Genomic DNA, 25,441 nt, shown 5'->3' with positions numbered 1-25,441 from the left:
ATTAGATTTTATGTTTAAGCTTGTGTTTAGAGCTTGTGTTTGAGAAACCTCCTTAATCAGTTGTAAAAGTAGATCGGTTATTATGCATGTTCCTTCTCATTAATTTATTTGGTGTTTTTTACCTTCAATATCTTAGCCCTCATATTTTCTAGTTTAGTTGGTAAATTTTTGGAGAATAAGGACTAAGTCTGTTTAACTTAGCTTAAATCGTCCTACTCGGATCTGTGCTGCGTCCTTAGTGAGGTCTCGTCAGTTCAGGAGTGAGGGAGTGGGCTCCTGTCGTGAAGCGTGGGGCGCCTATGAGCGAGGTCCGTGCACAGTGCTCTAGTCGACAAGCAGCTGCTGTTGAGTCCTTCCACTTTGCTGGTTGTGTATTTGTGTGCTAGCTCGCTCAATATAATCTTTGTTGCTTGGGTATTTTAGTAGAATTCAACTGTTGTAGGTTTAAAAGGAATCTTAGAAATCACCCAAACTTAGAGCACCATGTTTTGTGATGTTTGCTGGAACAGGCCCAGAGATATTTTAGTGACTTGCCCAAGATCATAGCAAATTGGCACATTTCTTGCCTCCTCTTCTCAAAATCGGTTTGAAAGAGACCCCCTGAGAAAGAACGTCCCCTCCTGTTGTTTGTTCCCCTTGAGGCTGATAGCTAGAGCCCAGGACTTGGGATTTTATCTGTAGTTTGTTCCGTCTCTGTCCCTAAAATGCACATAAGTACAAATAGATGTCCAAATGAAAGCAAGATCCAGCCCGGAAGTGCTATCATTTTGTAAGTTAACGTTCTATTCTGTTGCCTATTTCATTCTTATTTTGTCTTTTGTATATCATATCCTAATGCAAATAAGGTTGCTAATTTTTAGGGATTCTGTTAGACTGACTAAGGGAGGAAAGGTCTTTGAAATTCTGTGAGAAGTAGGCAGTGTGGAAATAGAAGGAGTTGGTAGCTGGAAAGCAGGTGGGTAAGGGCAGGTGCGCGGGTGGGCTGAGACTCCCCGGCCTTTAGCTGTGCACTGGGTGACTAAACGCCTTCACCTCACCTCACATCTGCCTTCAATTCTGCACTGTTCTCTTCCTCAGTCTGACAGTTGTCTCGTGTGGCACTGTGTCACCTTTCTGCTCTGATGAACACTTTGCTGTTGGCATTGCCATAGTATCAGCATACGCTCTCTTCACTTCTTGCCCATCCCCACCTCCCTGTGCCCCACCCTCCCACCCCCATTTAGTGATACCAAGGTGCTGGGAAAGTAAAAAATAGTTCTCCCTGAAGTTAGAGGTTCATGGGTGTAATAATACAGGGTGAACTGTTGTGTTTCTAAAGACCCATCCATTTAAAATAGAACCACTTGATTTGGTTTGGTCTGAGTCAGAGCTCATCCAGGCAGTTGTCATCTTGTGATTTTTCCTTACTTGAGACAAGGTCTAGAATAAACTAGGGACAATATCTCTGGAGTTTGTTTCAAATGTTGATGATTATGGTGTTGGCTCAAGGAGTCGGACTCTTATTTAAGAATCTGGAGCTCCCTTCAAGGGGACCAGGGCCCCGCGTGTTTTTGGGAGATGTGTCAAAGTGATTGGGGTTGTTGAGACTGGGGTTTTTTTGAGGCTACGGATGGGTGTAAATCTTGTAGTTTGCCACTTCCTTTTCTACATTACATAGTCTGATCACAAATCCGCCCACCCACTCACCCACCGTCCACCCAATGAGTAATGTTACTACCTTCTTTATGAGGGAATGAGCCCGTCCTTGCCTCCGGAGCTTTCAGCGTAGGGTGGGAGAAAGGCGTGTTGCTATCTCAAGTTCTCAAGAAAGCGGCCTGTTAATGGGTGTGTAGACTGATACATTTTTCTTCTAGAAAAGCAGACTTTGGTAAGTGAATGATAACTGACGGTTTCTTTTTAGTAACTGCTCAAGAATGAGGTACCTGTCCCAGCCGACAGACCAATCTGTGCAGCTTTTGGAAATGGAGTAATTTGTTTTGAATGAAGCCTTCGGGCAGATTGTAAATAAGAGACAGAGTTGTAAATAGTCTCAGGATTTATATTTAGAGGCTAAGAGATAGCAAGTTAAAAAATGCATTTAGGTATGTACAGTTGGAGAAAGACTCATGTTCTTTCAATCAGACTCTGTTATGGATGTAACAATTATTTCCAGATGTATCCTCACCACATCTAAAGATAATGATGCAAATAGTGGGTTTCCTTTACTTAAATGTAATTACTTTTTTTTAAATATTACAGGTAGATATGAAGATGGGCAGTAGATTACTGTATTGCTAAATATTTTTTCTTTGGTATATTTCTTGACTAGGAATTAATTCAGAATGCAGAAGATGCTGGAGCCACAGAAGTTAAATTTTTATACGATGAAACTCAATATGGAACAGAGACTCTTTGGTCAAAAGATATGGCGCAATATCAGGGTAAGAATCAATAATTAGTTGGGAACAGAGTTTATTTTATGTACTAACAGGTGATTTTTAGTGATTTACAATAGTCTGTTTAATGAACAGTCTAATTACCACCTGTACTTCACTTCTTGGCATATTTAATTCCACTTCTTCACATGTTTTTCTCTGCTTTTGGTGGGCAGGTATCTCTGCTAGTTTGTAATTTTAGAAAATAAAGAACAAAAATCTCCAAACTGAAAGTAACGAGCAATATAAATACATAAGCCTCTTATTCCATTCAGGCAACTTGTGAGTATTTTGTATCATTAGCAAGACAAAAGGACACTCTTTCCATATATATAACACTTCTCTGCACTTGGAAAGAAGTAAGAGGCTGTGCTTTTGTGAGTAATTTTCTGCTTTTAGGGTAGTCTTGAAGTGTTTTGAAGTGGGGTGGGGAAGATTGAAGGAGAGAGGGGAATAAGGAAAATGAGAGGCAGGACAATAAACGAAGCATAACCCGTAGACCCCTGATGCCTCAGTCCTCCTCTCTGAACTGTCTCAGTCCTCCTCTCTGAACTGTGTGTCTCAGTCCTCCTCTTTAAACTCTTGTATCTCAGTCCTCCTCTTTGAGGTGTTGTATCTCAGTCCTCCTCTCTGAACTGTGTGTCTCAGTCCTCCTCTTTGAGATGTTGTGTCTCAGTCCTCCTCTCTGAACTGTGTGTCTCAGTCCTCCTCTCTGAACTGTGTGTCTCAGTCCTCCTCTCTGAACTATGTGTCTTAGTCCTCCTCTTTGAGATGTTGTGTCTCAGTTCTCCTCTCTGAACTGTCTCAGTCCTCCTCTCTGAACTGTTGTGTCTCAGTCCTCCTCTTTGAGATGTTGTGTCTCAGTCCTCCTCTCTGAACTGTTGTGTCTCAGTCCTCCTCTCTGAACTGTGTGTCTCAGTCCTCCTCTCTGAGCTGTTGTGTCGCAGTCCTCCTCTATGAACTGTTGTGTCTCAGTCCTCCTCTCTGAACTGTTGTGTCTCAGTCCTTCTCTCTGAACTGTCTCAGTCCTCCTCTCTGAACTGTGTGTCTCAGTCCTCCTCTCTGAACTGTGTCTTAGTCCTCCTCTCTGAGCTGTTGTGTCTCAGTCCTCCTCTCTGAACTGTTGTGTCTCAGTCCTCCTCTCTGAACTGTTGTGTCTCAGTCCTTCTCTCTGAACTGTCTCAGTCCTCCTCTCTGAACTGTGTGTCTCAGTCCTCCTCTCTGAACTGTGTCTTAGTCCTCCTCTTTGAGATGTTGTGTCTCAGTCCTCCTCTCTGAACTGTTGTGTCTCAGTCCTCCTCTCTGAACTGTGTCTTAGTCCTCCTCTTTGAGATGTTGTGTCTCAGTCCTCCTCTCTGAACTGTTGTGTCTCAGTCCTCCTCTCTGAACTGTGTCTCAATCCTCCTCTCTGAACTGTTGTGTCTCAGTCCTCCTCTCTGAACTGTGTCTCAGTCCTCCTCTCTGAACTGTTGTGTCTCAGTCCTCCTCTCTGAACTGTGTCTCAGTCCTCCTCTCTGAACTGTTGTGTCTCAGTCCTCCTCTCTGAACTGTGTCTCAGTCCTCCTCTCTGAACTGTGTGTCTCAGTCCTCCTCTCTGAACTGTGTCTCAGTCCTCCTCTCTGAACTGTGTCTCAGTCCTCCTCTCTGAGCTGTTGTGTCTCAGTCCTCCTCTCTGAACTGTGTCTCAGTCCTCCTCTCTGAACTGTTGTGTCTCAGTCCTCCTCTCTGAACTGTGTGTCTCAGTCCTCCTCTCTGAACTGTCTCAGTCCTCCTCTCTGAACTGTGTCTCAGTCCTCCTCTCTGAGCTGTTGTGTCTCAGTCCTCCTCTCTGAACTGTGTGTCTCAGTCCTCCTCTTTGCACTGTTGTGTCTCAGTCCTCCTCTCTGAACTGTGTGTCTCAGTCCTCCTCTTTGAATTGTGTTGAAAAGAGTGTTCCTGACTTCTAGAGGAGCTTTAAAGTCAGTAGGATGATTATGAATGACTATATATGATAGAAAATTATTGAGAAAAGGAACAATCAATTAGATTTTCCTGGATGTATTTTTAAAAAGATGTAAATCATATATTTTAAAAAGATGCTTTATGGTTTAGACGGGTAATCGACATTATTGTTAAACATTGAATTTTTAGCATTTATCATAGCTAATGTATTCATTCTTAGGTCAAATTTGTGATATGAAAGTTGGGTTTTTTATTATGTGAAGAGATGCGATGAGGTGTAATACAGTGGGGTTTTTTGTTCCAGTCCTAACTCCTGCCACCTTTGTGATCTTGGGCGAGTCGTCTCACCTCCGTTGTCCATTTTTATGATGAGAGGATTAAACCAGTAGGGTTTCCTGTTTCTAAGATTCTATGATTTAATGCAACCATTGTTGAAGGATGTCAGGCGTGGATGTGAATGGGTGTTGTCCAGTCCCGTGGGGCTGCTGTGCCGCGTGCGTCCCTGCGGTGCACTGTGTGTTGAGTGCAGCTGTGAGCCCCATGTTTACTCACTGTGATTAAGCCGGTTAATGAGGCTTGCCTAATTTCAGTCTGCTCAGCTATAAGATGGTACTAAGAACAAAATCTGCCTCCCACTTCTTTTGGGGGTTAAGTGGGCTTGTATATCTGGTACTATTTTGTGTCTGGAGTCGTGTGGACGGTAGTTACCCTGTGTGTGCGATCGATCCATAAAGGTGAGAGAGTGAAGAGCTCCTACAGTGTTTTGCTTCAAAATTCTACCTAATGTCTAGGATTTTTTGCTTCTAGCCTTGACCTCACCTCATTTAAAAATATATTTGGAACAAGATTATTTAGCTGTGTATGTGCATAAGTATATTTAGAGATAGGCTATTTAAAGTGGTATCAGATTATCCAATTTAAAATAAACTTGGACATATAGAAGCAGGTAGAAATGATCTTCGATATCTTTATTTAACAAATATTATTGAGGGCCCCACATGCTCTTGCGTATGTGAGAATGTGTTTCTCTTGCAGACAGATATGAATGTTGTCTTGGCTGGTATCGTCTTCTTAAGCACAGGTTTTTTTTAAATTGATGCTTCGTTTTGCAAATAAGAACTCTTGAGTCCTACTTGTTTCTGTTCCTTTTTATGTAATCAGATGACAGAGGCCCAATCTGTCAAATCAGTTGCAGAAGAATAAGAGATCTTACCCAGTTTGTCACACTTGACTGTGGATTTCAAGGATGTAGTTAAGAGAACAAGTGAAGGAAGCCCGGGGACTCTTGCACTCGCAGCCCCTCCCCCGGGCTCCTTTGTGCTGTGTCCCTTGGATGCACCTTGGCGTGGTGTTAGCAAGAGAGGGCTCTGAGTGACGCGTGCAGGCCGTCACTTACGCAGAGGGAGCTCCTTCAGGCATCAAACACATTCCTGTTTTTCTCTGACAATTACGTAGCTCATGGCATTTTCAGGGAATTATGTCTCATAAGTCTATTAATTCCAGGTGTATTTACAGTAAGCGACCTTCTAGCAGCAACCACTAGATAAAGGCTCTTGCAGTGAGCACTCAGTGTTTGCCCGGGGAGCTGCTGTCGGTGTGCTTGCGGGGAGAGGCGGCTGGGCCCTCTCTCTCAGGGTCCCTGTAATCCTCAGGCCGCAGGCCTGCTGCTGAGCCTTTGCTTCCCAGACAGCCTTTTTGCCTGTCTCTCGGGATGTTTATTCTTTTCTTGTCTCACTCCCGGGACCAGGAGCGCACTTTGTGATCAGGGTGGCTGTGAGGTATTTGAGGCTGATCCCTAAGAGACTCAAGTAGGTTGGAGCAAAATGTGCAGCTTCCCTCCTAACCCCAGGATGTGTACGATCAGAATTACACCTTGGTTAAACACATTGAATAATAACTGATTGTACCTGTTCCATGCAGAATCCAGTTGAGAGACGATGCATCTTGCTGACTTTGACCAGTTCTCTGAGGTCTGGGTGGGCTGGTCTGCGTGTGCACCACGTGCTTCTGACACTGACCAGCGGAGTGCAGGGAAAGCTCCAGAAGCCAGTGTGCAGGACAGGCTCACCTACAGGGGGGTTGTTTATCTTTTTCCTTCTTTCTAGGAGTTGCGTTGATGGTGTAGGGTGGGAAACAGCACTTTCGATAGTGTCAAATCTTGGAGAATGTGGATGTGAGGGAGAAATTCTTTTTCATGAGAAACACTTCCTTAGTTGAGTTTGTAAGACCAAGCATCTCTTAGTTTGTAATTTAACAAAACTTTTGACAAGCAGTTGGACAGCAGAAGATTGGCTACCTGGTTTTCCAGTGGACAGCGGGAAGGAAGGTGGGTCTTCCTTCAGGCTGACGGCTCTGCTTGCTCCCCGGCCGTACTGCGTGGTGTGTCCCCTGCTGGGGTCTGAGTCCCTGCCATGTTCCGTGTAGTTATGCGAGTTCTTTTAGATCCTGGCGAGAGGCTCATGCTCGGTCCTGGTGTTCAGTGTTGAGGTTCTGCAGTTCTTGTTTCTGTGTCTTCATAAGTGTCTTTAATGGACATCTGGACCAGGCAGAGCCAGACGCTGCTTGCTGGATGCCATTTTAAACCAGCTGTGTTAGCTGTTGGGTAATAAGATAGTTATTTTGTTAATAGTCCTGTAATATTTATTTTGTTAATAATAAGGACTAACAGTATCATGTGCTACTACTAGTGATTACAACAGTAATGCCTCTGGCTGTTTAGGTGTCTCCTCTGTGCTGAGGTCCGTGCTGTCTCATTTGATCCTCAACACTTCTTTGCGGGTGGATACTGATCTCATCCTTGTTTTACAGATGAGGAAACTGAGCCTTAATGACTTCGGTTTACCTGAAGTGATGCAGTCGGTGACGGGGGAGCTGGGTCTGAAATCCAGGCTCATCTGGCTCCACAGTCCCCTTGAACCCCAGTGTGCTGGTCCTTCCCAGAGAAGCCTCAGCACTTGTGGCTGGTTTCATGTCCCTCCTGTGACCGTTTCTCAAATAGCAGCCTTGCCACTTCTGTAAAACAACTATGCCAACGTGCCCATGTCTGTGCCTGAATTTATAGGTGCCTGAGAAGAGGCTTCTGGGGGTGCTGGAATGTTCTCTGATTCATTTGGATGGAGGTTACATAGGTTTATTCACTTTGTAAAAAAGAATTCATCAAGCTGTACGCTTAAGATCTTTGCATTGTATATATGTTATACTTCAGTAACTTTTTAAAGGAAAAAGGTTGATTATGTTTACAGTACACTGAGTTACTGCAGTTGAACGTAGTCAAAGGATGTTAGAAATTCTGAAGATAAGTCTCGAAAAGTGGAGTTCCAAAAACATTTTGTGCAGAATTACAACTTTTTAAAGAAACTACTTTAGAGACAGGATGGTGTTATTCTGAAGTGCTTATTTAAAAATCTGTCACATTAATGATTTTTTAAATTATACAAGTAACACCTTGTATAGAAAAATCTAGAGACTGACAAAAACGCAAACACAAGATGATTATTAATCTTACTAAAGGATTATTTTTTTGCCTTATGAAATAATGTATTAACAAGGTTTCTGTAGATAGTAAGTCTCCTTAGTACATTTACAGGTCATCCCATTTACACACAAAAATTTAAATATGCTAGTTAGGAACAAGTTTTACAAAGTAGTACACTGTGATTAATTTCCTTGTTTGCCCTGTGTTTTGGGTGTCCAAGTACCGTAACACCCTTAATTTTTCCTTTTGGATTTTTGACCAACAATACTGTACTACTACTGCTGGGAATTCTTGCCGTTAATTTGTGTTTTTATTTTTATTGTGAAAACAGTTGGAATTATAATGCAGAATTAAGTCATTCCGTTGACTCCTTTCTGTCTCACCATTGTGTAGAGGACGTTCTTGAGAGAGAACTGAGCACTTGGCTTTCTTCTTCTGAGCCCCTGGACCTGTGTTTGCCTGCAGGGTCTGCCCTCTATGTCTACAACAATGCAGTGTTTACCCCCGAGGACTGGCACGGCATTCAGGAGATCGCGAGGAGCAGGAAGAAGGACGACCCTTTGAAGGTTGGAAGATTTGGGATTGGGTTCAATTCGGTCTATCATATAACAGGTATAGTGTTTGGCTTTTCAGTCTTGATATTAAAAACTATTTTAGCTTATATTTTGCAATTTATTTGGTTAACTTCAGAGATGATACTGTTTTAAAAGGCATCTTTTCCAAATTCTCTGTCAGTGGCAAGAAGTATGTCAGTGAAATATCAGTGTGTCTGGAATTTTTTTAAAATTAAACAAAAATTTTTTTTAATTTATTGTTTTTTTAAATGAGTTCATAATAGTTTACATGAATGTGAGATTTCAGTTGTACCTTATTTCTTGACTGTCACCACATAAGTGCTCCCCTTCACCCCCCGTGCCTACCCCCTACCCCCCTTCCCCTGGTAACCACTGAGCTGTTTTCTTTGTCCATGTGTTTGTTTATATTCCACATATGAGTGAAATCATCTGGTGTTTGTCTTTCTCTGTGTCTGGAGTTTTTTGAAGTTACCGTGATAACTACAGCAAAGCTTCATCATGTGATGCTAAAAGTTAATGTCATCATGATCCAGTGGAATCAACGTAATATATTCAGTCATTTTGTGTGAGGTTTGAAATGTAGGTCTTGAAATGCCTACACAAAATTGTGACTCTAAAACGTTTTACACCGAAAATGTTTGTCAGGCAAACTGATTTTCACAGATTTTCTTGTACATATTTTTAAACATCGGGGCTAAAAAGGAAAGTATAATATCCAGTGATATTAAATAACTGACCAAGTGCAGATCTTTGAGGTGATTCTGGTTTCTCTACATTTTCCTCATAAAAATTTTCCTCTTCTTAAACTTAGGAGTATTTTAAAGATTACTTTGAAGTTATGTTTTGAATCCATAAAGAATACCAGGTTCTGGTTCATAGTTACATTAGGAAATACTGGAACTCTTAGTGTAGACATCTCTGAGTGTATGGCTGTTCTTCCAGAATCAGAGCTCTTAGTATTTGCTGTAGTCTGTGGTAAAATTTTTTTATGGAATTGGCCTTTGTTGGGGTTTAGTTTCAAACTGTGTCTGCATTTGGAACTTGCAGGAGAAGGGGAGAGAGAGCCGGCAGGGCTAGAGCTGGGGTGGCCACAGCTGGGGTGCTCTGGAGAACGCAAGTGGGAGGTGTTGCCCTCAGACAGCCAGCCTGAGTTGGGACCGCCTGGGCACCCATCACTAAAGCCCCGTTTTCGTCAGCCTATTTTTTTATTGCATTTACACTATTATAATATTATATTAAGTAATATTAATTACATATTATATAATAAAAGTTGTATTAAATCATATTACAATATTATATAACTATTATACATGCATACTAATATTCATGCGTTCAGCTGTTTGGAGGTCACCCCTCAGGTCTGTGGCATGTAGCAGTTTTAAGTTTTAGGGGGGCACAGCATGGAAACTTGTTTGGTTAGAGTCCCGCTGACTGCCAGCATCTGTAGCTCCCTGTGGATTCGTCCCCCTTTGAGAATGAGCACATTCACGTGGACATTATTAACTGAGTGCTGTTCTCTAGCCTGAGGATTTGCGACAGCCATGGGTCATGCTTTACAGCTGTCAGGAGTCTCCCTGATGTCATTTTGATAATGGGAGTGCTAACACTGTGTGAGGGAAGTGTAGACAGAGTGCCGTAGATGGCCTTGTTGCTGGATTTAGTGGCTGGGTTGGTGAACAATGTTTCCTACTTGAAATACCTGAGACCTTAGGAGTTGGTGCCTGTGACAGGTGAGCCTGCAGTGGCAGCCGTGCATAGTAAAGGTGGACCTCGTTGAGCCATGTCTGGCATGAAGGTTAGTTAGGTGCTCGAGTCGCCATGCGAGGCAACCCCCGTCAAGATGACCTCGGGATGTGCTTAAGAGGCACATGGTGGAGAATTCCTCGCAGTGCGGCACGTCCGACCTCTCTGGTTTTTCTGCCAGTGTTTGACTATCCCTCTGTCTTTGGTTGAGAACAGGTGAAGCAGCTGGTATCAAATTAGGGGCCATTCTTTACAAAAACATGTCTCTTGAAGCACTGCACTTGGGTTCAGCGTGGCGAGATGCTCCTACGTGGGGCACTTTGCTCTGAGGGGCACAGGGACAGCACCAGAAGAGGGGCTCACTTCACACTCACTTCCGGGCGTGTGCTTGCTGAGTGACACGGCGGGCTGGACTACCTGCGTTGTTACTTCTCTCCCCCTCTTTCTTCAGAGAATCTGCGGTTGAAGTTTTTATTTTGAGCATAAGATGCAATTCTGTTTAATTGGGTTCCTGTGGCTGAGGGGGCCGAGTATAAATACTATCCGAATGCTCTTTACATATTTAATTGTTTAATAAGAGTTTGAAGATACAGCTTAGATATTTTCACAATAATAAGGTACATTATGCCTGGTACTTATTGAATCAGAAGAGAAATGTTTATTTTTTGTGTTCAGAGAATTCTATTTCCAAAGCTAAATTTAATTTGTTTTTAGATAAATCTGTTTTAGAGTCCTTTTATGGCTCTTGCTTTTGCTTGTGTAATATTTTGGTAGTAATTATGCGCTATGACTGCAATTATAATTGTCCATTAAGTTTCAGGGTCGATCACAGCTGTTGAATTTTCTCTACAGATGTTCCTTGTATCTTTAGTGGTGACCAGATTGGGATGTTAGATCCTCATCAAACACTTTTTGGTCCACATGAATCAGGCCAGTGTTGGAATCTCAAAGATGACAGCAAAGAAATCAGTGAGCTTTCGGACCAGTTTGCCCCATTTATTGGCATTTTTGGAAGCACCAAGGAAATGTTTGTAAATGGCAATTTTCCAGGAACATTTTTCCGTTTCCCTCTTCGCCTGCAACCTTCACAGCTGAGTAGTAACCTCTACAACAAGCAGAAGGTTCTCGAGTTGTTTGAGTCTTTTAGGGCCGATGCAGACACGGTGCTGCTCTTTCTGAAAAGTGTGCAGGACGTCTCCCTGCACGTCCGAGAGGCTGATGGCACAGAGAAGCTGATGTTCAGAGTGACTGCTAGTGAGAGTACGGCCCTGAAACAGGAACGGCTGAATTCTGTAAAGATTCTGGGAACCGCCATAAGTAACTATTGTAAAAAGATTCCAAGCGATAGCGTAACCTGTGTAACGTATCACATAAATATAGTATTAGAAGACGAGAGTACTAAAGACACACAAAAAACATCTTGGTTGGTGTGTAACAGTGTGGGCGGGCGAGGGGTTAGTAGCGCCCTTGATTCTTTAGCTGATGAGTTGAAATTTGTCCCAATCATTGGAATAGCCATGCCCTTATCAAGCAGAGATGATGAAGAAAAAGGAGCAACATCTGATTTCTCAGGAAAAGCATTTTGTTTTCTTCCTTTGCCGCCTGGTGAGGAAAGTAAGACGGGCCTGCCGGTGCACATCAGTGGGTTCTTTGGCCTGACTGACAATCGCAGAAGCATCAAGTGGAGAGAGCTGGACCAGTGGAGGGATCCGGCAGCCTTATGGAATGAATTTCTCGTTGTGAATGTTGTCCCTAAAGCCTACGCTACTCTGATCTTAGATTCAATAAAACGTCTGGAGACAGAAAGGAGCTCCGATTTTCCCTTCTCGGTGGACGTCATCTACAGACTTTGGCCCGACGTGAATAAAGTCCGGGTGCACTGGCAGCGGGTGCTGGAGCCTCTGTTTAACGAGCTGTTCCAGAATGCGGTTCTCTACTCCATTAGCAACCACTGGGTCCAGCTGGAGCAGGCCTACTTCTCAGAACTGGATGACAGTTTGGAATACACAGAAACCGTGCTCAACTACCTCCAGAGCTCAGGGAAGCAGATTGTCAAGGTGCCGGCCAATCTGGCCGCTGCCGTGGAGCTCGCCGCCCCCGGCGCGGCCAGGAAGGTGACGCCCGCGTGGGTGCGGCAGGTGCTGCGCAAGTCTGCGCCCGAGGGCGGCGCCCGCGAGAGGCTGCACCTCCTGGAGTTCGTGCTCTCCGACGAGGCCTACAGCGAGCTGCTCGGGCTGGAGCTCCTCCCTCTGCAAAACGGGCACTTCGTCCCCTTCTCGTCCTCGGTCTCAGACCAAGATGTGGTTTATATTACCTCGGAAGACTACCCAAGGTATGTGCCCCACTTGGACAATGCCTCTTTGCTCGGAGGGGCTCCTCTGCCCCCCCACGTTTAGTCCTTCATTGTGAAGTTCGTCAGTTATCAATGTGGATTTTATAGTTAGGAAGACTTTTGCGGAAATACTTTGTTAAAGTATGAAAGGATACATTTTTATCTTCTAAAATGAAAAAACATACAGATGTTTATGAGTTAAAAAGTTATCCAAGGAGTTGTTTTTCTTGGAAATTTCAATAAAGTGGTAATAATAACTAAGTCAGACCAGTCAATGATGAATTATTTTGATTAAATTTAAATTAATTAAAATGGCATATTAAGTATTTCTTTATAACTGAGAATGTGTATTGATGTTTCAGAAATTAAAATTAGTTTTATTATAAGATGTTTAGACTGTTTCTAGATTTGGATATGATGCGTGCTGCCCTTGTGTTTTAAGGTGAAGCCTAGACAACATTTGATCAAAAAGTATTGCATCATGATTTGGTGTGTGCATTATAATTTACGTAAAATATTACACTTAACTGACTTGAAATTATATGATTGAATTTCTTTCTCTTAGAATTGTTAGATTATAATTGCTGTGTTCCTTTCACTTTTTAGGTCCCTTTTCCCAGGTCTTGAAGGAAGATTTATTTTGGATAACTTGAAGCCTCACCTTCTAGCTGCTTTAAAGGAAGCTGCCCAGACCCGAGGTATGGTAGTTGTCTTGGTTTTTTTTTCATTAAGCTATTTATAAAAAGATAAAGTTTTTGTAAGTGTTCTATTAAGTTGAACCAGTATGAAATTGCCAGTAGTTACCAAAAGTGAGATTGTATTTAGAAATCTCTCTTGTCCTGGTATGGTGGTGTATGTTTATGGAAGTAGTTTCTCAGACCTGCACAGTGCTTTCCAGCTTTCCAGTGCTTTTCCATTTCTTTTCTTGGTTGAGCCCCCAGCCTCATGCCTTGTAGCCTGTGTAGTAGTGAGGATGGCTGTCATTGGTTAGATTGCACGGACGAGGAGAGAAAGAGGTGCGGTTCAAGGCCGTCAGCCCGTGTGTGCCCAGAGCTCAGGACTTCCTCCTCTCCGCCTTGTCGTCTTGTCCGTCCACACTGCCCTCACAGTTCTGCATGGGTGTGCTGGGTCAGACCCAGGGAGATGCAGACACATCAAGTGAACTCTGCAACGATGTCAGGAAAGGGGACTCCTGGGATCTTTGCAAAGGATGAGTGTCCTTAATTGAGAATTCTTTTTAGGAGCAGACAGAATGGTTTGGGGAAAAAAAATCACCGTGGTTCTAAGTTTAATATTATCTTTCAACTTTTGCGAGCATCTTTTCCTTTATAAGATTGTTGCCTGAACTTTTTCTAAGTTAGATATTGGCCTGAAAAATTATGGATTTGTCCCTCTGGTTAAGGTTAAGGTTGTGAAGCATATTTTTTGTGATATGTTTTTTATAGCGTATACTGTTTTCTTTCAAAGATAATGCCTGAAGGAAATGTTTCACATCTTTTATTCTTTAAAAATTGTATATCTTTATTCATTTAAAAATAAGCAGAAGGAATTGGAACGGGGAGTCAAAGTGAGACTAAAGGAAAATGAGGATGGAACTGCAGTTTACCATAAGGACTCTGTCACTGTGAGGTCGTAGCTGTGCCATTGATTGTCCCGCATCTAGATTACTCACTTAACTGGGAATTGTCATCTTCAGAGTAGACTTGGGGGGGTCTAAACATGGATTCCTATAACCCTGTCGTTCTTTGCTCCAAAGTTTTAGAAATTTTTATTTTTCAAATTCTCTATTTTTATAAAAATTTACATTAAAATATGTATATACGGGGGCTGGCCCCGTGGCCGAGTGGTTAAGTTCGCGCGCTCTGCTGCAGGTGGCCCAGTGTTTCGTTGGTTCGAATCCTGGGTGCGGACGTGGCACTGCTCATCAAACCACGCTGAGGCAGCGTCCCACATGCCACAACTAGAAGGACCCACAACGAAGAATATACAACTATGTACCGGGGGGCTTTGGGGAGAAAAAGGAAAAAAATAAAAAATCTTAAAAAAAATATATGTATATACACGAAGAGTATACATATCATAAATGTAGGCTTAATGAAATTTTACAAACCAACCACACCTCAATCAAATACCAGAAGATTGCCACAGCCAGAAAGGCTTCTCATGCCTGGTCCAGTCTCAGCTGCTCCAGGGTGGCCGTGACGCTGACGTCATAGCAGAGGCTGATTCCCTGGTTATTGTGCTGTCTGTTAAAGGGGTCGTACGGCATGGCTCTGTGTCTGCTCCTTGTTCTTGCTCTGATATTTGTGAGATCCATCCAGGTTGCTGCATGTACTTGCAGATTATTCTTTCTCATTGCTGTGGTATTTCATTGTGTGATGTATTACTTTCTTTAGAAGAGAATTTTTTTTTTTTGATGAAGATTAGCCCGGAGCTAACAACTGCTGCCAATCCTCCTCTTTCTGCTGAGGAAGACTGGCCCTGAACTAACATCCGTGTCCATCTTCCTCTACTTTATATGTGGGACACCTACCATAGTATGGCTTGCCAAGCGGTGCTGTGTCTGTACCTGGGATCCGAACCGGTGAACCCCAGGCTGCTGAAGCAGAACGTGTGAACTTAACCGCTGCGCCACTGGGCTGGCCCCTTGAAGGGAATATATATATATATTTTTAAAGATTTTTATTTTTCCTTTTTCTCCCCCAAGTCCCCTGATACATAGTTGTGTATTTTTAGTTGTGGGTCCTTCTAGTTGTGGCATGTGGGATGCTGCCTCAGCATGGCTTGATGAGCAGTGCCATGTCTGTGCCCAGGATTCGAACTGGGGAAACCCTAGGCTGCCGAAGCAGAGCGTGTGAACTCAACCACTTGGCCATGGGGCCAGCCCCCTAAGAGAATATTTTTGTTAATGGCCTATATTTTCTGCGGTGGACATGGGTTTGGAAATCAGCCGAAAGTTATTCAGAACCAAATCAGGTAGAAAGGTAGAGGGCCAACAGAATAATACTGCTTTTACTCAGAACTTTTTAAATGCCGTCTGGCACAGGGCACGGCCCCCGCTGTCTTCTTTAGCCTCCGGCGGACGGGGCACCTGCCGTTACGGTTTTAGGGATGAGTTAGATTTATGTATTAACTTAGGCAATTTGACATCTCGACAAAGTTGAGTCTTCCTGCTTTGTGTCCTTTCAGCTTCTCATCCCCTGTGGATTCCGACTTGTCATTTTGGCATTATACAGTAAGAACCGTGTTCGTCTCTGGTTCTTGGTTGATTTTCTTTGGACCATTACACTAGATGGGACATCTTCACTTTTTTTTGTCGCTCGTATTGTGTGGCTCGGTTCTCCCAGAAGTTGTCTTCTTGGTCATTTTCTTTGTCTTGATGTAAGTCTTGGGCTACTCTTCTCATGATTATTTTATAATCTTGACCGCTAGCCTTTTCAGTATCTTTATCTGGCCATATGGGTGATGGGTAACTGCTTCCTGGGCATCTTCCCTATTATTTTTATACCATTAGTTCCAGACAAAAATTAGTTTTTGATATTACTTCAGCAGTTATCATGCCATTAACAGTTACACTGTTTCAGACTGTCAGAATGTAGGGCTGATGGCCCCCCTGCTTTCCTTCCTGAGATCTGAGGCAGTGAAGAGATACACAGAGAGGGACCCAGCAGGTGGACATCACAAGTCGCCCGTGTGACTGATAGCTCTGGTATTGGAGGTCAGGGCTTACGGCAGGCAGTGGCTTTATACTGTTGAACCCAGAATTCAGCGGTTGTCTCCCCAGGCTGGTCGCAGGCAGCACTGGAAGACCTTCCAGACGTCCTTCCTGAGGCTGCTGTGCACGGCGGAGTGTGGAGGGGCCATCCCTGCATCTCCCTGGCAGGCACAGATGCCCCCGAGTTTGCCCGTGAGATAGGCCATTCCCCTTTCTGGTGGCCTGGGGCAGATGGAGGGTGTTAGTGAGAGGGGTCAAGAGTTTTGTGTTATGGAGCTCCCTTCATATGTGGGAAACAGCACAGTTGATGCTTTCTGCTCTAAATAATGATCACGTGATTGTTCTGCTGACACAAAGCACTGTGAACTACTGTTTACTGATTCTCTGTAAAAACTGATGGGCCAGTTTTGAAAATACTGCTGCATAAAATTGGAACGTGAGGGTTTTTGTTCTGCGTTGGATACTTCTCTAATTCTACAGCTGAAGCAAAATTTGTCCCATTGTTGGCTAGTTTTACCTTTTACTTGTATCACCTTTAAAATCCTGAGCTAAATAGTAAGTTAATGCTTGGGTTTTCACTCTTGCCCCTTCCGCCCCTTTCCTCCCAGCAGTTCGGCATGTTTCAGTCCTTCCCATTTTGGGGAAAACAGGCCAGATCTTGACTCTGGTTTCCCCTCTGGCATTCCCTCCTCGTCCGGCTTCTAGAGAGAGCAGTGTATGCTTCTTGTCTGTACTTTCTCGTCCTCCAGTATCCCTGCGTCTGCTATCACTCTGGTGGGATTGCCTGGCTGACGTCACTGGTTCATGATTTTTCATTATTGAATCCACTGGACTTTTTGGCTCCTTTTTGCCTGTTCTCCATGAAGCTTTGACACTGTTGATCACTCCCCCTTTGAACTCCGTGACTCTTATGTTTCCATTCTCTCTTGGTATCCTTATATTTCTCTTCCTGCTTCTCAGAATTATTTGTGAATTCCTGTTCCTCAGTTTACTCCCTAAGTATGGGTTAGTTTAGGGGCTTCTTCTGCTTTCTTATTTTCTTCCTTACTTCCTTTGAGTCTGCTCCTTCACTGCCAGGCATCCACTGTCATGCACATGTAATGACCTCCGTGTCTTCAGTTGCCACCCCAGTCTCAAGAGGGGTAGTATAGTGTAGTGGTTACAAACCTGGACGTTGTAGTCACACAAATCTGGGCTCAAACTTGACTCTTCTCTTGTGTGACTTTGAACAAATTACCCTACCTCTCTGAGCCTCTGTTTCCTCATCAATAACATGGTAATACGGTAACATCCTTCCCTAAGAGTGTATCTGAGGCCCTCAAGATTCAATTACATAAATTGCAAGATTGCTTTATTACCAGGTTAATGAAATGAGAATAAGGGTTGAGTGGAGGATGGCAGGCAATGACAACCTAGTAATTGAATTTTATCCCATTTTGCATTATCATAGCAGCATAGGTTATTGAAAAGCTCTTTTGTAGTGTTTTACTCATAGTCGGAATTACTCTGAAGATCAGATGAGGTATACAGAATATATTTTAACATAATACCTGGAACATAAGAAATACTGATAAAATGGCAACTGTTATCTTTTTTGCACTTGGAGTTCCGTAAGTATCTCAAAATCAACATTTTCACAGCTTCAGTCCCCATCTTTTCCCCAAATCTGTTTCTCCTTTTGAGCGATCCTATTGAGAAAGGTACCCATTACCCATGTAGTTGCTCAAGAATGAATCCTGTTTCTCAGCTTTGTTCTCCACAGTTTCCAGCTTCTGTTGATTAAACTTTGTTTATTGGTCCCTTTCTCTTATTGCACTGCCACTGTTGGTGTATCGGTCCTGTGTGTCTTGTGACATTATTACTGCAGCCTTTTCGTGGATTCCCTCCCTCTCATGCTCGCTCTCCATCTGCTCAGGCCCCTCCCCTGCTGCAGGTTCTCCAGTGGATGCTGATTCTCTCAGGATTCCCTCCCTCTCATGCTCGCTCTCCATCTGCTCAGGCCCCTCCCCTGCTGCAGGTTCTCCAGTGGATGCTGATTCTCTCAGGATTCCCTCCCTCTCATGCTCGCTCTCCATCTGCTCAGGCCCCTCCCCTGCTGCAGGTTCTCCAGTGGATGCTGATTCTCTCAGGATTCCCTCCCTCTCATGCTTGCTCTCATCTGCTCAGGCCCCTCCCCTGCTGCAGGTTCTCCAGTGGATGCTGATTCTCTCAGGATTCCCTCCCTCTCATGCTCTCTCTCCACCTGCTCAGGCCCCTCCCCTGCTGCAGGTTCTCCAGTGGATGCTGATTCTCTCAGGATCGATCTAGTCTTGTTAGTGTGGACTTTCCATGCTTGTGAACTTGCCATCTCATTGACCTTGATGCATTCAGTGTCCCTCTTCTGTTCTCACCCCAAGCATTGTAGATTGATAAACTTGAGTGCTCCCTTCATCTCATGAGAGTGGAGCCCTGTGAGATTTGTCACCGCTGTGTGGCACAGTGCCTCCTTCAAGGTGGGTGGAATGAAAGTCTTCTCATATCTGTATTTTTGTACATGGTGTTCCTTTTGCTTAGAATACTCTTTCCGTCCTCCACTTTGCCTTGCTAACTTTGATTCGTCTTTTAGTATTCAGCCCACAAGTCTCCTCCAAGAGGCTTCCTTTCATGTGTGTCTCCACACCCCTGCCCCTGCCGGGCAAATCTGGCGTAGATGCCTCTTCTTTGCTTGTGGAGCCCAGTACACAGTCCACTTAATTCTCTTTGCCTTACTGCAATCATATTTTTACTGTGCTACACTAGAAAATCCTTGAGAGCGGGGTGCTTATTATTTTATTTTTGTATTCCCAGTACCTGGTGACACTTTGCTTCGACATGTTAATGCTTCCATATGCGGGGCAGGGTGGGGATGGCGTTGGGGGGACAGGAGTACCAAGATGAAAAGGCAGATCCCTGGTGTTGTGCCTGTGATTTAGTATCTTTTTCAAGTAAGTATAGTCAGCCCTCCGTGTCCATGGGTCCGCATCTGCAGATTCAACCAACCACAGGTTGAAAGACCTACGGTGGTTGCATCTTTATTCAGCATGTCGTTCTTCCCTAAACAATACAGTATAACAACTGTTTACATAGCGTTTACATTGCATTAGGTATTATAAATAATCTAGAGATGATTTAAAGTATATGGGAGGATGTGTGTAGGTTATATGCAAATACTATGCCATTTTGTGTAAAGGACTTGAGCATCCCGGGATTTTGGCATCTGCGGGGTCCTAGAACCAATGCCCGGCGGATGCTGAGGGACAGCTGTGTCTTCTCTTGTCTTAATTGTTTTCTATGATAGTGAGATAGTAGAGCCCGTGTTATCATCTTCATTTGAGAGATGGAGACAGTGAAGCTGAAAGAGTTTGAAGGATTTAAGTGACTTGCTTGAGTTGCAGAATTGGAGCTACGATTCTCTATTTTTTTTCTATTTCCAGGTCTAGATTATTTCTGTAGTAAGTTGCGTGAGTAAATAGGTGGCTGTCAGAAATTGTTGAATAGTTAGAAGAGCAGGTAACTGGGTTTTAGAGGACATATATAGATAAAAAGCAATCGATTCAGTCAAATGGTAGGAATGCCTAATGGGTTGGCACCAAGATCTTATTTACATTTAAATTTTTTTCATTCTTATTTATTACATTTAGCCTCATGCTTTGTTCCATTTCATGACCAGACACTCTTCAATAAACATTTGTTTGAATTTCCCCTATGTACCAGGCATGGTGCTAGATGGAAATAATATAAAGATGAATAAAACTGAAAGAGCTCACAGCTGAGCGGGGACAGCAATGTAAATAATACTGTCATTTAGCATGATGGATCCTCCATCAGATACAGAGAAGAGAGTTGGTAGAGGCGGGGGCAGGGCAGGGGGACCTCACAGAGGAGGTGGCCCGTGTTCTGTCTCAAATGGTCAGGGGAAAGGCTGCAAATTTCGTGTCTGGATGGAGAGCATACGACACTGTCCACTTTGACACACTTTGTGAGGATTTACAGTATTCATTTAAGAGATAATGGCATCTCATATATGTATGTAGAAATCTTCAGAAAAAGTTGCACTTTTAGGTGGCAGCCTCAGATGTATAGATCAGCAGTATTCTCAAGATTTTGGGCAGGCTTTGCCACGAGGATGTGGGTTTGTGCTTCCACAGCTACTTGTTGCACACAAGGGCCATGTTTACGGTCTTTCTCCCTCCCAACTCCACCCTCACCGTCATTCAGGCCACCTTCGTTTCTTACCTGGAATGTGGAAATAACGTCGAAAATCTCCCCACACCTCTTCTTGCTTCTGTAGTTAATACAGTACAGTACTGCTAGGATTATCTTTCTAAAATATTATTTTCCCACTCCCTATCTGAAAATCTTTCAAAGGCTTCCCCGTTATCCTTGGAACAACAGCCAAAATCCTTAAGATTTCCTGTGAGCCTTCTTATTATCTGGCTGCATCTTCTGGGTGTTGTAAAGATGCCTGGTACGTGGAGAGGGTATATCAGTGTTTGCTGTTATTATGATTGTTGTTAATAACCTCCTTCCGTATCCCCCTTGGTCTTTCTCATGTTTGGAAGCCCACGCGTTCTTATCCTCCCTAAGTTGTGCTGCGCATGGTTTCCTTTGCCGTCCCGTCCTCTCGCTGCCCGTGCTCGTTGTGCACGCAGCCCTGTGTGTGAACAGAGCACTGAGCTCCTCAGAGCGCTCGCAGACTCATCCCTGTGTAATCACTGACGATAATTTATCTAATGCCTGCCTTCCCCTTAGACTGCAAGACGAGGTCTGGGACCATGTCTGCGTGGTCCTTTCTGTATCTCTAGCACTGAGTCAATCTTCACTGACTGACAAAATGCCTCTAAAGTAATTGGAAGGATGTTAAGATTGGAGGAGCTTAACTTCCTTTGGTAAGGTTAGCCCGAGGTACCCAAGTGTGCAGACATCTCTCAGAGATGTGGAGATGTACTTATCCAATAAATGGCTTGCTTTAGGCAGAGGAGGGGTTAGATGTCCATGAGCAATTCTTTGAAGTTTGTTATTGGTGGTCCCATGAACAAGCCATGGAAATGTAAACCTCCCTTTCTTTATCATAAAGTCAGAATTAATTGTATACTTACTTTGTGGACATGGTCCAAAACTTTTAAAAAATCAGATGTCTTGCCTTTCTTAATTCTTATCTAGAATATCTGAATGTTACATGATGATAGCCTATATAGAAAGCCCATTTGGAGTTTAGGAAATGACTTTATTTATGTTGTTGAAATGTAGTTTATGCATATAAAGTGTATACTCCTTTCTTCTTTGCTTTTGTTCTGAACTAAGATTTCCCACCCTTGTGTAGTTTGGATTTAGTTTGCATTGAAATACATCTTTAAATCTTAAATGTATATTCAGCTATATTTGGAGTTGTGTTTATGATTTTTCTTTTACATGATGATGTGTAAAGATTCTCCAAACAGTGTTATTTTAAGATATAGAATAATTTCTGTAGCTGTCATGTAAAAATTATGACAATTCTGGCTTTTTCTAAGAACGGATTTAATTATGTTCTAGCACAACAGCTTCTCTGGGGATATTCAGGTATGATAACTGACTAAATGTTATGTTCATTTGTAGCCTCATGTTTTTGTTCATTTGATTCTTTGAATCCTGTTTTTTCATTTACCTAAGTAGCTAGAAGTTATGTCAACAATTTTTTTTTCTGGTGGTGATACCTATTAAAGGAGAGAGGAAACTATACTAATATAGGTATATGGGGGTTGTTATACATACCACAATAAAACCATATTTAAATGACTTGGAAACATTCATCTCGTGGAACCATTTAGTCTCAAATGAAAGAATTTTGCTGAAATTTGCATTTTAAGCTGTGGTATGTAATGGGAAGACGTGAGAGCAAATGCACCTCTGTTGTACAATACACATAAATACTGAGTTAAAAAGGAATCAGTTCTGGACCCTCTGACTGAGATGAGAAGACCACTGGCCCAGCGTGCTGGATGGAGCATGGCTTAGTGTGCTGAGGCTGGGAGCAGCAGAGCGGCCCCGCCCGTGGCGTACCGAGGCATGGCAAGGCGCTGACACAGCTCCTTAGGAACCGTCGGCCACTTGGCCTTACAGTGCCTAGTGTGTCATTTTAGTGACTGTCTTTTTTTTTTAAATAAGAGGTTTTTGACTCAACCTATATTATTTTCCCCTAGTTCATGTTTCACTTGGAATATTAGAGCATGCAAGATTTGCTTTATGGAAATTGTTTTTATGGTAAATATTGTTTTTGGAGTCAATCTGTTCTTTGATTCAGGCTGTATAATTTTGAGACCAAGTCATTGTTATACTGATAATTCACATAAATATTAAATTTGGTTTCTAGTTTTTATTAAAAGTAGCTTATCATTTACAGCTACTATTACTGTATATTCTTAAAGCTTAATCAATATATCTCATTTTTAAGATGTAATCACAGAGGAAAACAACCTTGATAGAAGCAGACTGCGTGGTTACTGCCCACCCTAGGACTCCAGGTGTGGCGGTGATCCCCCCATGGTTGCTCTCCTGTTCAGAGGAGCACAAGGAAGGCAGCAGCGAGTGTCGGTGTTGACCTCTTGAAGGAGTGTGGTCACTAGTGCTGCTTTTGAGCCGCATGCAGGCTCCACATTAGAGCGGAAGTTTCTGCCGGACCCTGCAGTGCCTGCAGTGCTGCTGCCGGACCCGTGGGGCTGGACGGGTGCAGCTAGGCTGACAGCAGGCTCTCCTTTCCTTCCTTTTCTGGCTCTTTTCCTTTTCTCCCTTTTGTTTCTTTGGAGATTTGACCAACCTTCAGTTCACCGTTTCCTTGAACCTTTACTTTATCACATAGTGTTTACAAAGCACTCAGGTCTCTCCACACAGGGCAACGTTGTTAGAACTTGTCATCCCTCAAAGCTGCCCTTGCCACTTTCTGTACAGGAAAACAATGAAAAACTTGTCCTTCCAGCCTCAGGTCACCGGAGTCTTGGCTGGCCGCACCTCTGGGAGCATCTGGCCCAGCGCAGTAAACGCACAGTCAGCGAGAGCGCTCGGGACGAGCTGTTGCGGTTAGGTCTGCTTTAACGTAGCTTATAACATCCTATTTCCATCCGTGGTGAAAACCTGTCTCCAGGTCAGGACTGAACGTAAACATAAACAAACGTTAACAAAAGCCATAGTGCAGTCTTTGAGTAGTGATGCGTGTTGATGTTACGCTTTTGAACTGATCTGTAGTAAGGGAAAAACTCCTCTTAGGAGAGTTATTTCTAAATTAGATAATCATATTTGATGCCAGTTTGGATAAAACCTTCTGGTCACTAGGAGCACTTTCACTGTCCAGTTACCCTCTTTTGACAGTGCTGATATTTTTAAAGGCTAGGCAACCAAAACACAAGTCGTTCATTAGAAATCATTTCTGTTAGAGGTGCTTTACAGTTTCAATGGCTTTCTAACCCAGGACATGAAGACTTTTCTCTGTGTTAACATTTGTACTTTAGGGTTAAAAGCCTAAAGCCTTAAATACAAAATAAATGGAAATCAGGACTTCAGATTGAATCGACCTGAGTACGTAGAATTGGGCCTTACTGCATTTTCTCTCTCCTTTATTTTCTGTTACGTTTTTTCATTTGAGCATGACTGGTGTGTTAGTTGCATGTTAAATGTAGTGTGTATGTTTTATTGGCATTTTATTTATAAATTAATAGTAGATAATTTTCCTGAAGGTAGGTATGTGTTTTATAAATTGCCAAATTTCATGCAAGGATATTGGATACAATTATTTACAAAATGCACGTCATGTGGCAGTTATTAACACAGAACACAGTGTGGTGCATATTTAATTTTCTGTTTTCCGAGTGTTCTGAATTTTAATTTCTAACTCTTGTTTTGCGTCTTTGGTATTATATCCTTGCCTTACATATGATTTGATATTCTGTTATAATTAATCCAGTAAGCATTTTTTTAATACATTGTTAAAAATGAATTATAAAAACTGTATTTTAATGGGACGCAGAACAAGAGGCTTATACAGTCAGACTCCTGACCAGGTTGTATGATTTCCTAAATATTACTACTTGACTTACCCTAAATCATGCAATGTAGAAACTGAAAATATTCAGAATTTGGTATTGATATCTTCCAAAAATTGCAGAAGTGTGCCCTTGGTTAAACTTCTATGACAGTAGTTTTAAAATGTCTTACTGTCGCAAGAAAGGTGATTTTCTTGGTAGGAGGTCAAGTCATCTTCCTGATGTGGAAGACTGTTAAATAAGGATGTCCTTCCTTGGTTAAAAACTAATAAATACAGAAATTTCGAGGGGCTTGAGGTGTGCCCTCTTTTATAACTTTTTCCAAAATTCGTCTTTTAAGAGTCTAGAAATTGTATGTACACAGGGAGAAAACTGAATGTTAGTTTTCCATAAGATTGATTTGAGTGCTTTTATTTCTCTACATGGCAAATACATACCTGTAGGTATAGAGTGTTATCTTTAACTTTGTTTCTCCAGGTATTAGAAACTCTGAAACACAGAATGCACTTTAGAAGTAAAGTGTGATTTTCTAGACCAGTGGTTAAAAATCAGCAAAACTCTTGCCGCCAGATGACATCTTACTAGTCTCCTAGTTTGTAAAACATCAGAAGTGGAGCTGCCTGGTGGGGGACAGCCCTGCCCGCGCAGCAGGGCCACGCTTGCTCCTGTGGCTTGACCCTGATGCATTTCTGCGAAATCCCAGGGCTCTGGCAAACATCCTTTAATGAGTAATAGGCAGCTAGGTCCCAGTGACTTTGGGAAAGTTGTGGAATTGCTCCACACTTGGGCGTGCATATAGAGCAGTCTTGAGACCTAGAACCTCATCCCCATGCTTTTTCCAGATGAGAGAATTTAAGTCCCAGGAAGATTAAGTGACACCAAACTTACACATCTAGCTGGTGGCTGAAGGGAAACTGTACGTCTCTTTGCTGCCTCAGCTTCAGACAGGGTTGGTGAGCTGAGACTGAGACTCCGACCTCTGTGCTCTCACTTCCTGTCCTTCTCTACATCCTGTGCAGCCAGGCGGCTCCTGGAAACATGAAGAAAGGAAATTCATGTTGGGTTTGCCTGTAAATTACTTACCCTTCAATAAAATGGTACTTATTTTAACTTTATCCACGTTTTCTTTGGTGCTTTTATTTATGGACAAATAACCATGAAAAATTATTTTCCATGTTGATTCCATTTGTGGAACATTATAGGATAATTTTAG

The 25,441-nt window shown here is 42.8% G+C and overlaps 1 protein-coding gene and 1 long non-coding RNA gene across 7 annotated transcripts in view; one reads left to right on the top strand and one right to left on the bottom strand.

The window, feature by feature from the left end:
- The window catches only part of SACS (sacsin molecular chaperone), an 83,102-nt gene that overhangs the window by 44,415 nt on the left and 13,246 nt on the right, over positions 1 to 25,441 (top strand). For 2 of the 6 annotated variants that reach the window (XM_023621385.2, XM_023621386.2), the window contains 5 exons: positions 2,309 to 2,420; positions 8,296 to 8,442; positions 11,001 to 12,480; positions 13,087 to 13,178; positions 21,749 to 21,775. In XM_023621385.2, coding sequence (XP_023477153.2) covers positions 2,309 to 2,420; positions 8,296 to 8,442; positions 11,001 to 12,480; positions 13,087 to 13,178; positions 21,749 to 21,775 — 1,858 coding nt within the window. Of the gene's footprint in view, positions 1 to 2,308; positions 2,421 to 8,295; positions 8,443 to 11,000; positions 12,481 to 13,086; positions 13,179 to 21,748; positions 21,776 to 25,070; positions 25,344 to 25,441 lie in introns of those variants that run through there. The other 4 variants (XM_070240132.1, XM_070240134.1, XM_070240135.1 and 1 more) reach the window with 3 other exon arrangements.
- On the bottom strand, positions 22,554 to 25,249 carry LOC111768546 (uncharacterized). Its single transcript, XR_011427919.1, has 3 exons — positions 25,117 to 25,249; positions 24,666 to 24,717; positions 22,554 to 23,340 (listed from the first exon to the last, which is right to left on the bottom strand). It is a non-coding gene; the product is annotated as an uncharacterized lncRNA (long non-coding RNA).

This window comes from Equus caballus, chromosome 17, assembly GCF_041296265.1.
Source record: "Equus caballus isolate H_3958 breed thoroughbred chromosome 17, TB-T2T, whole genome shotgun sequence".
Taxonomy (NCBI): Eukaryota; Metazoa; Chordata; class Mammalia; order Perissodactyla; family Equidae; genus Equus; species Equus caballus.
Note: the sequence above shows the minus strand (reverse complement) of the source record. Positions and strands in the feature narration are given on the sequence as shown.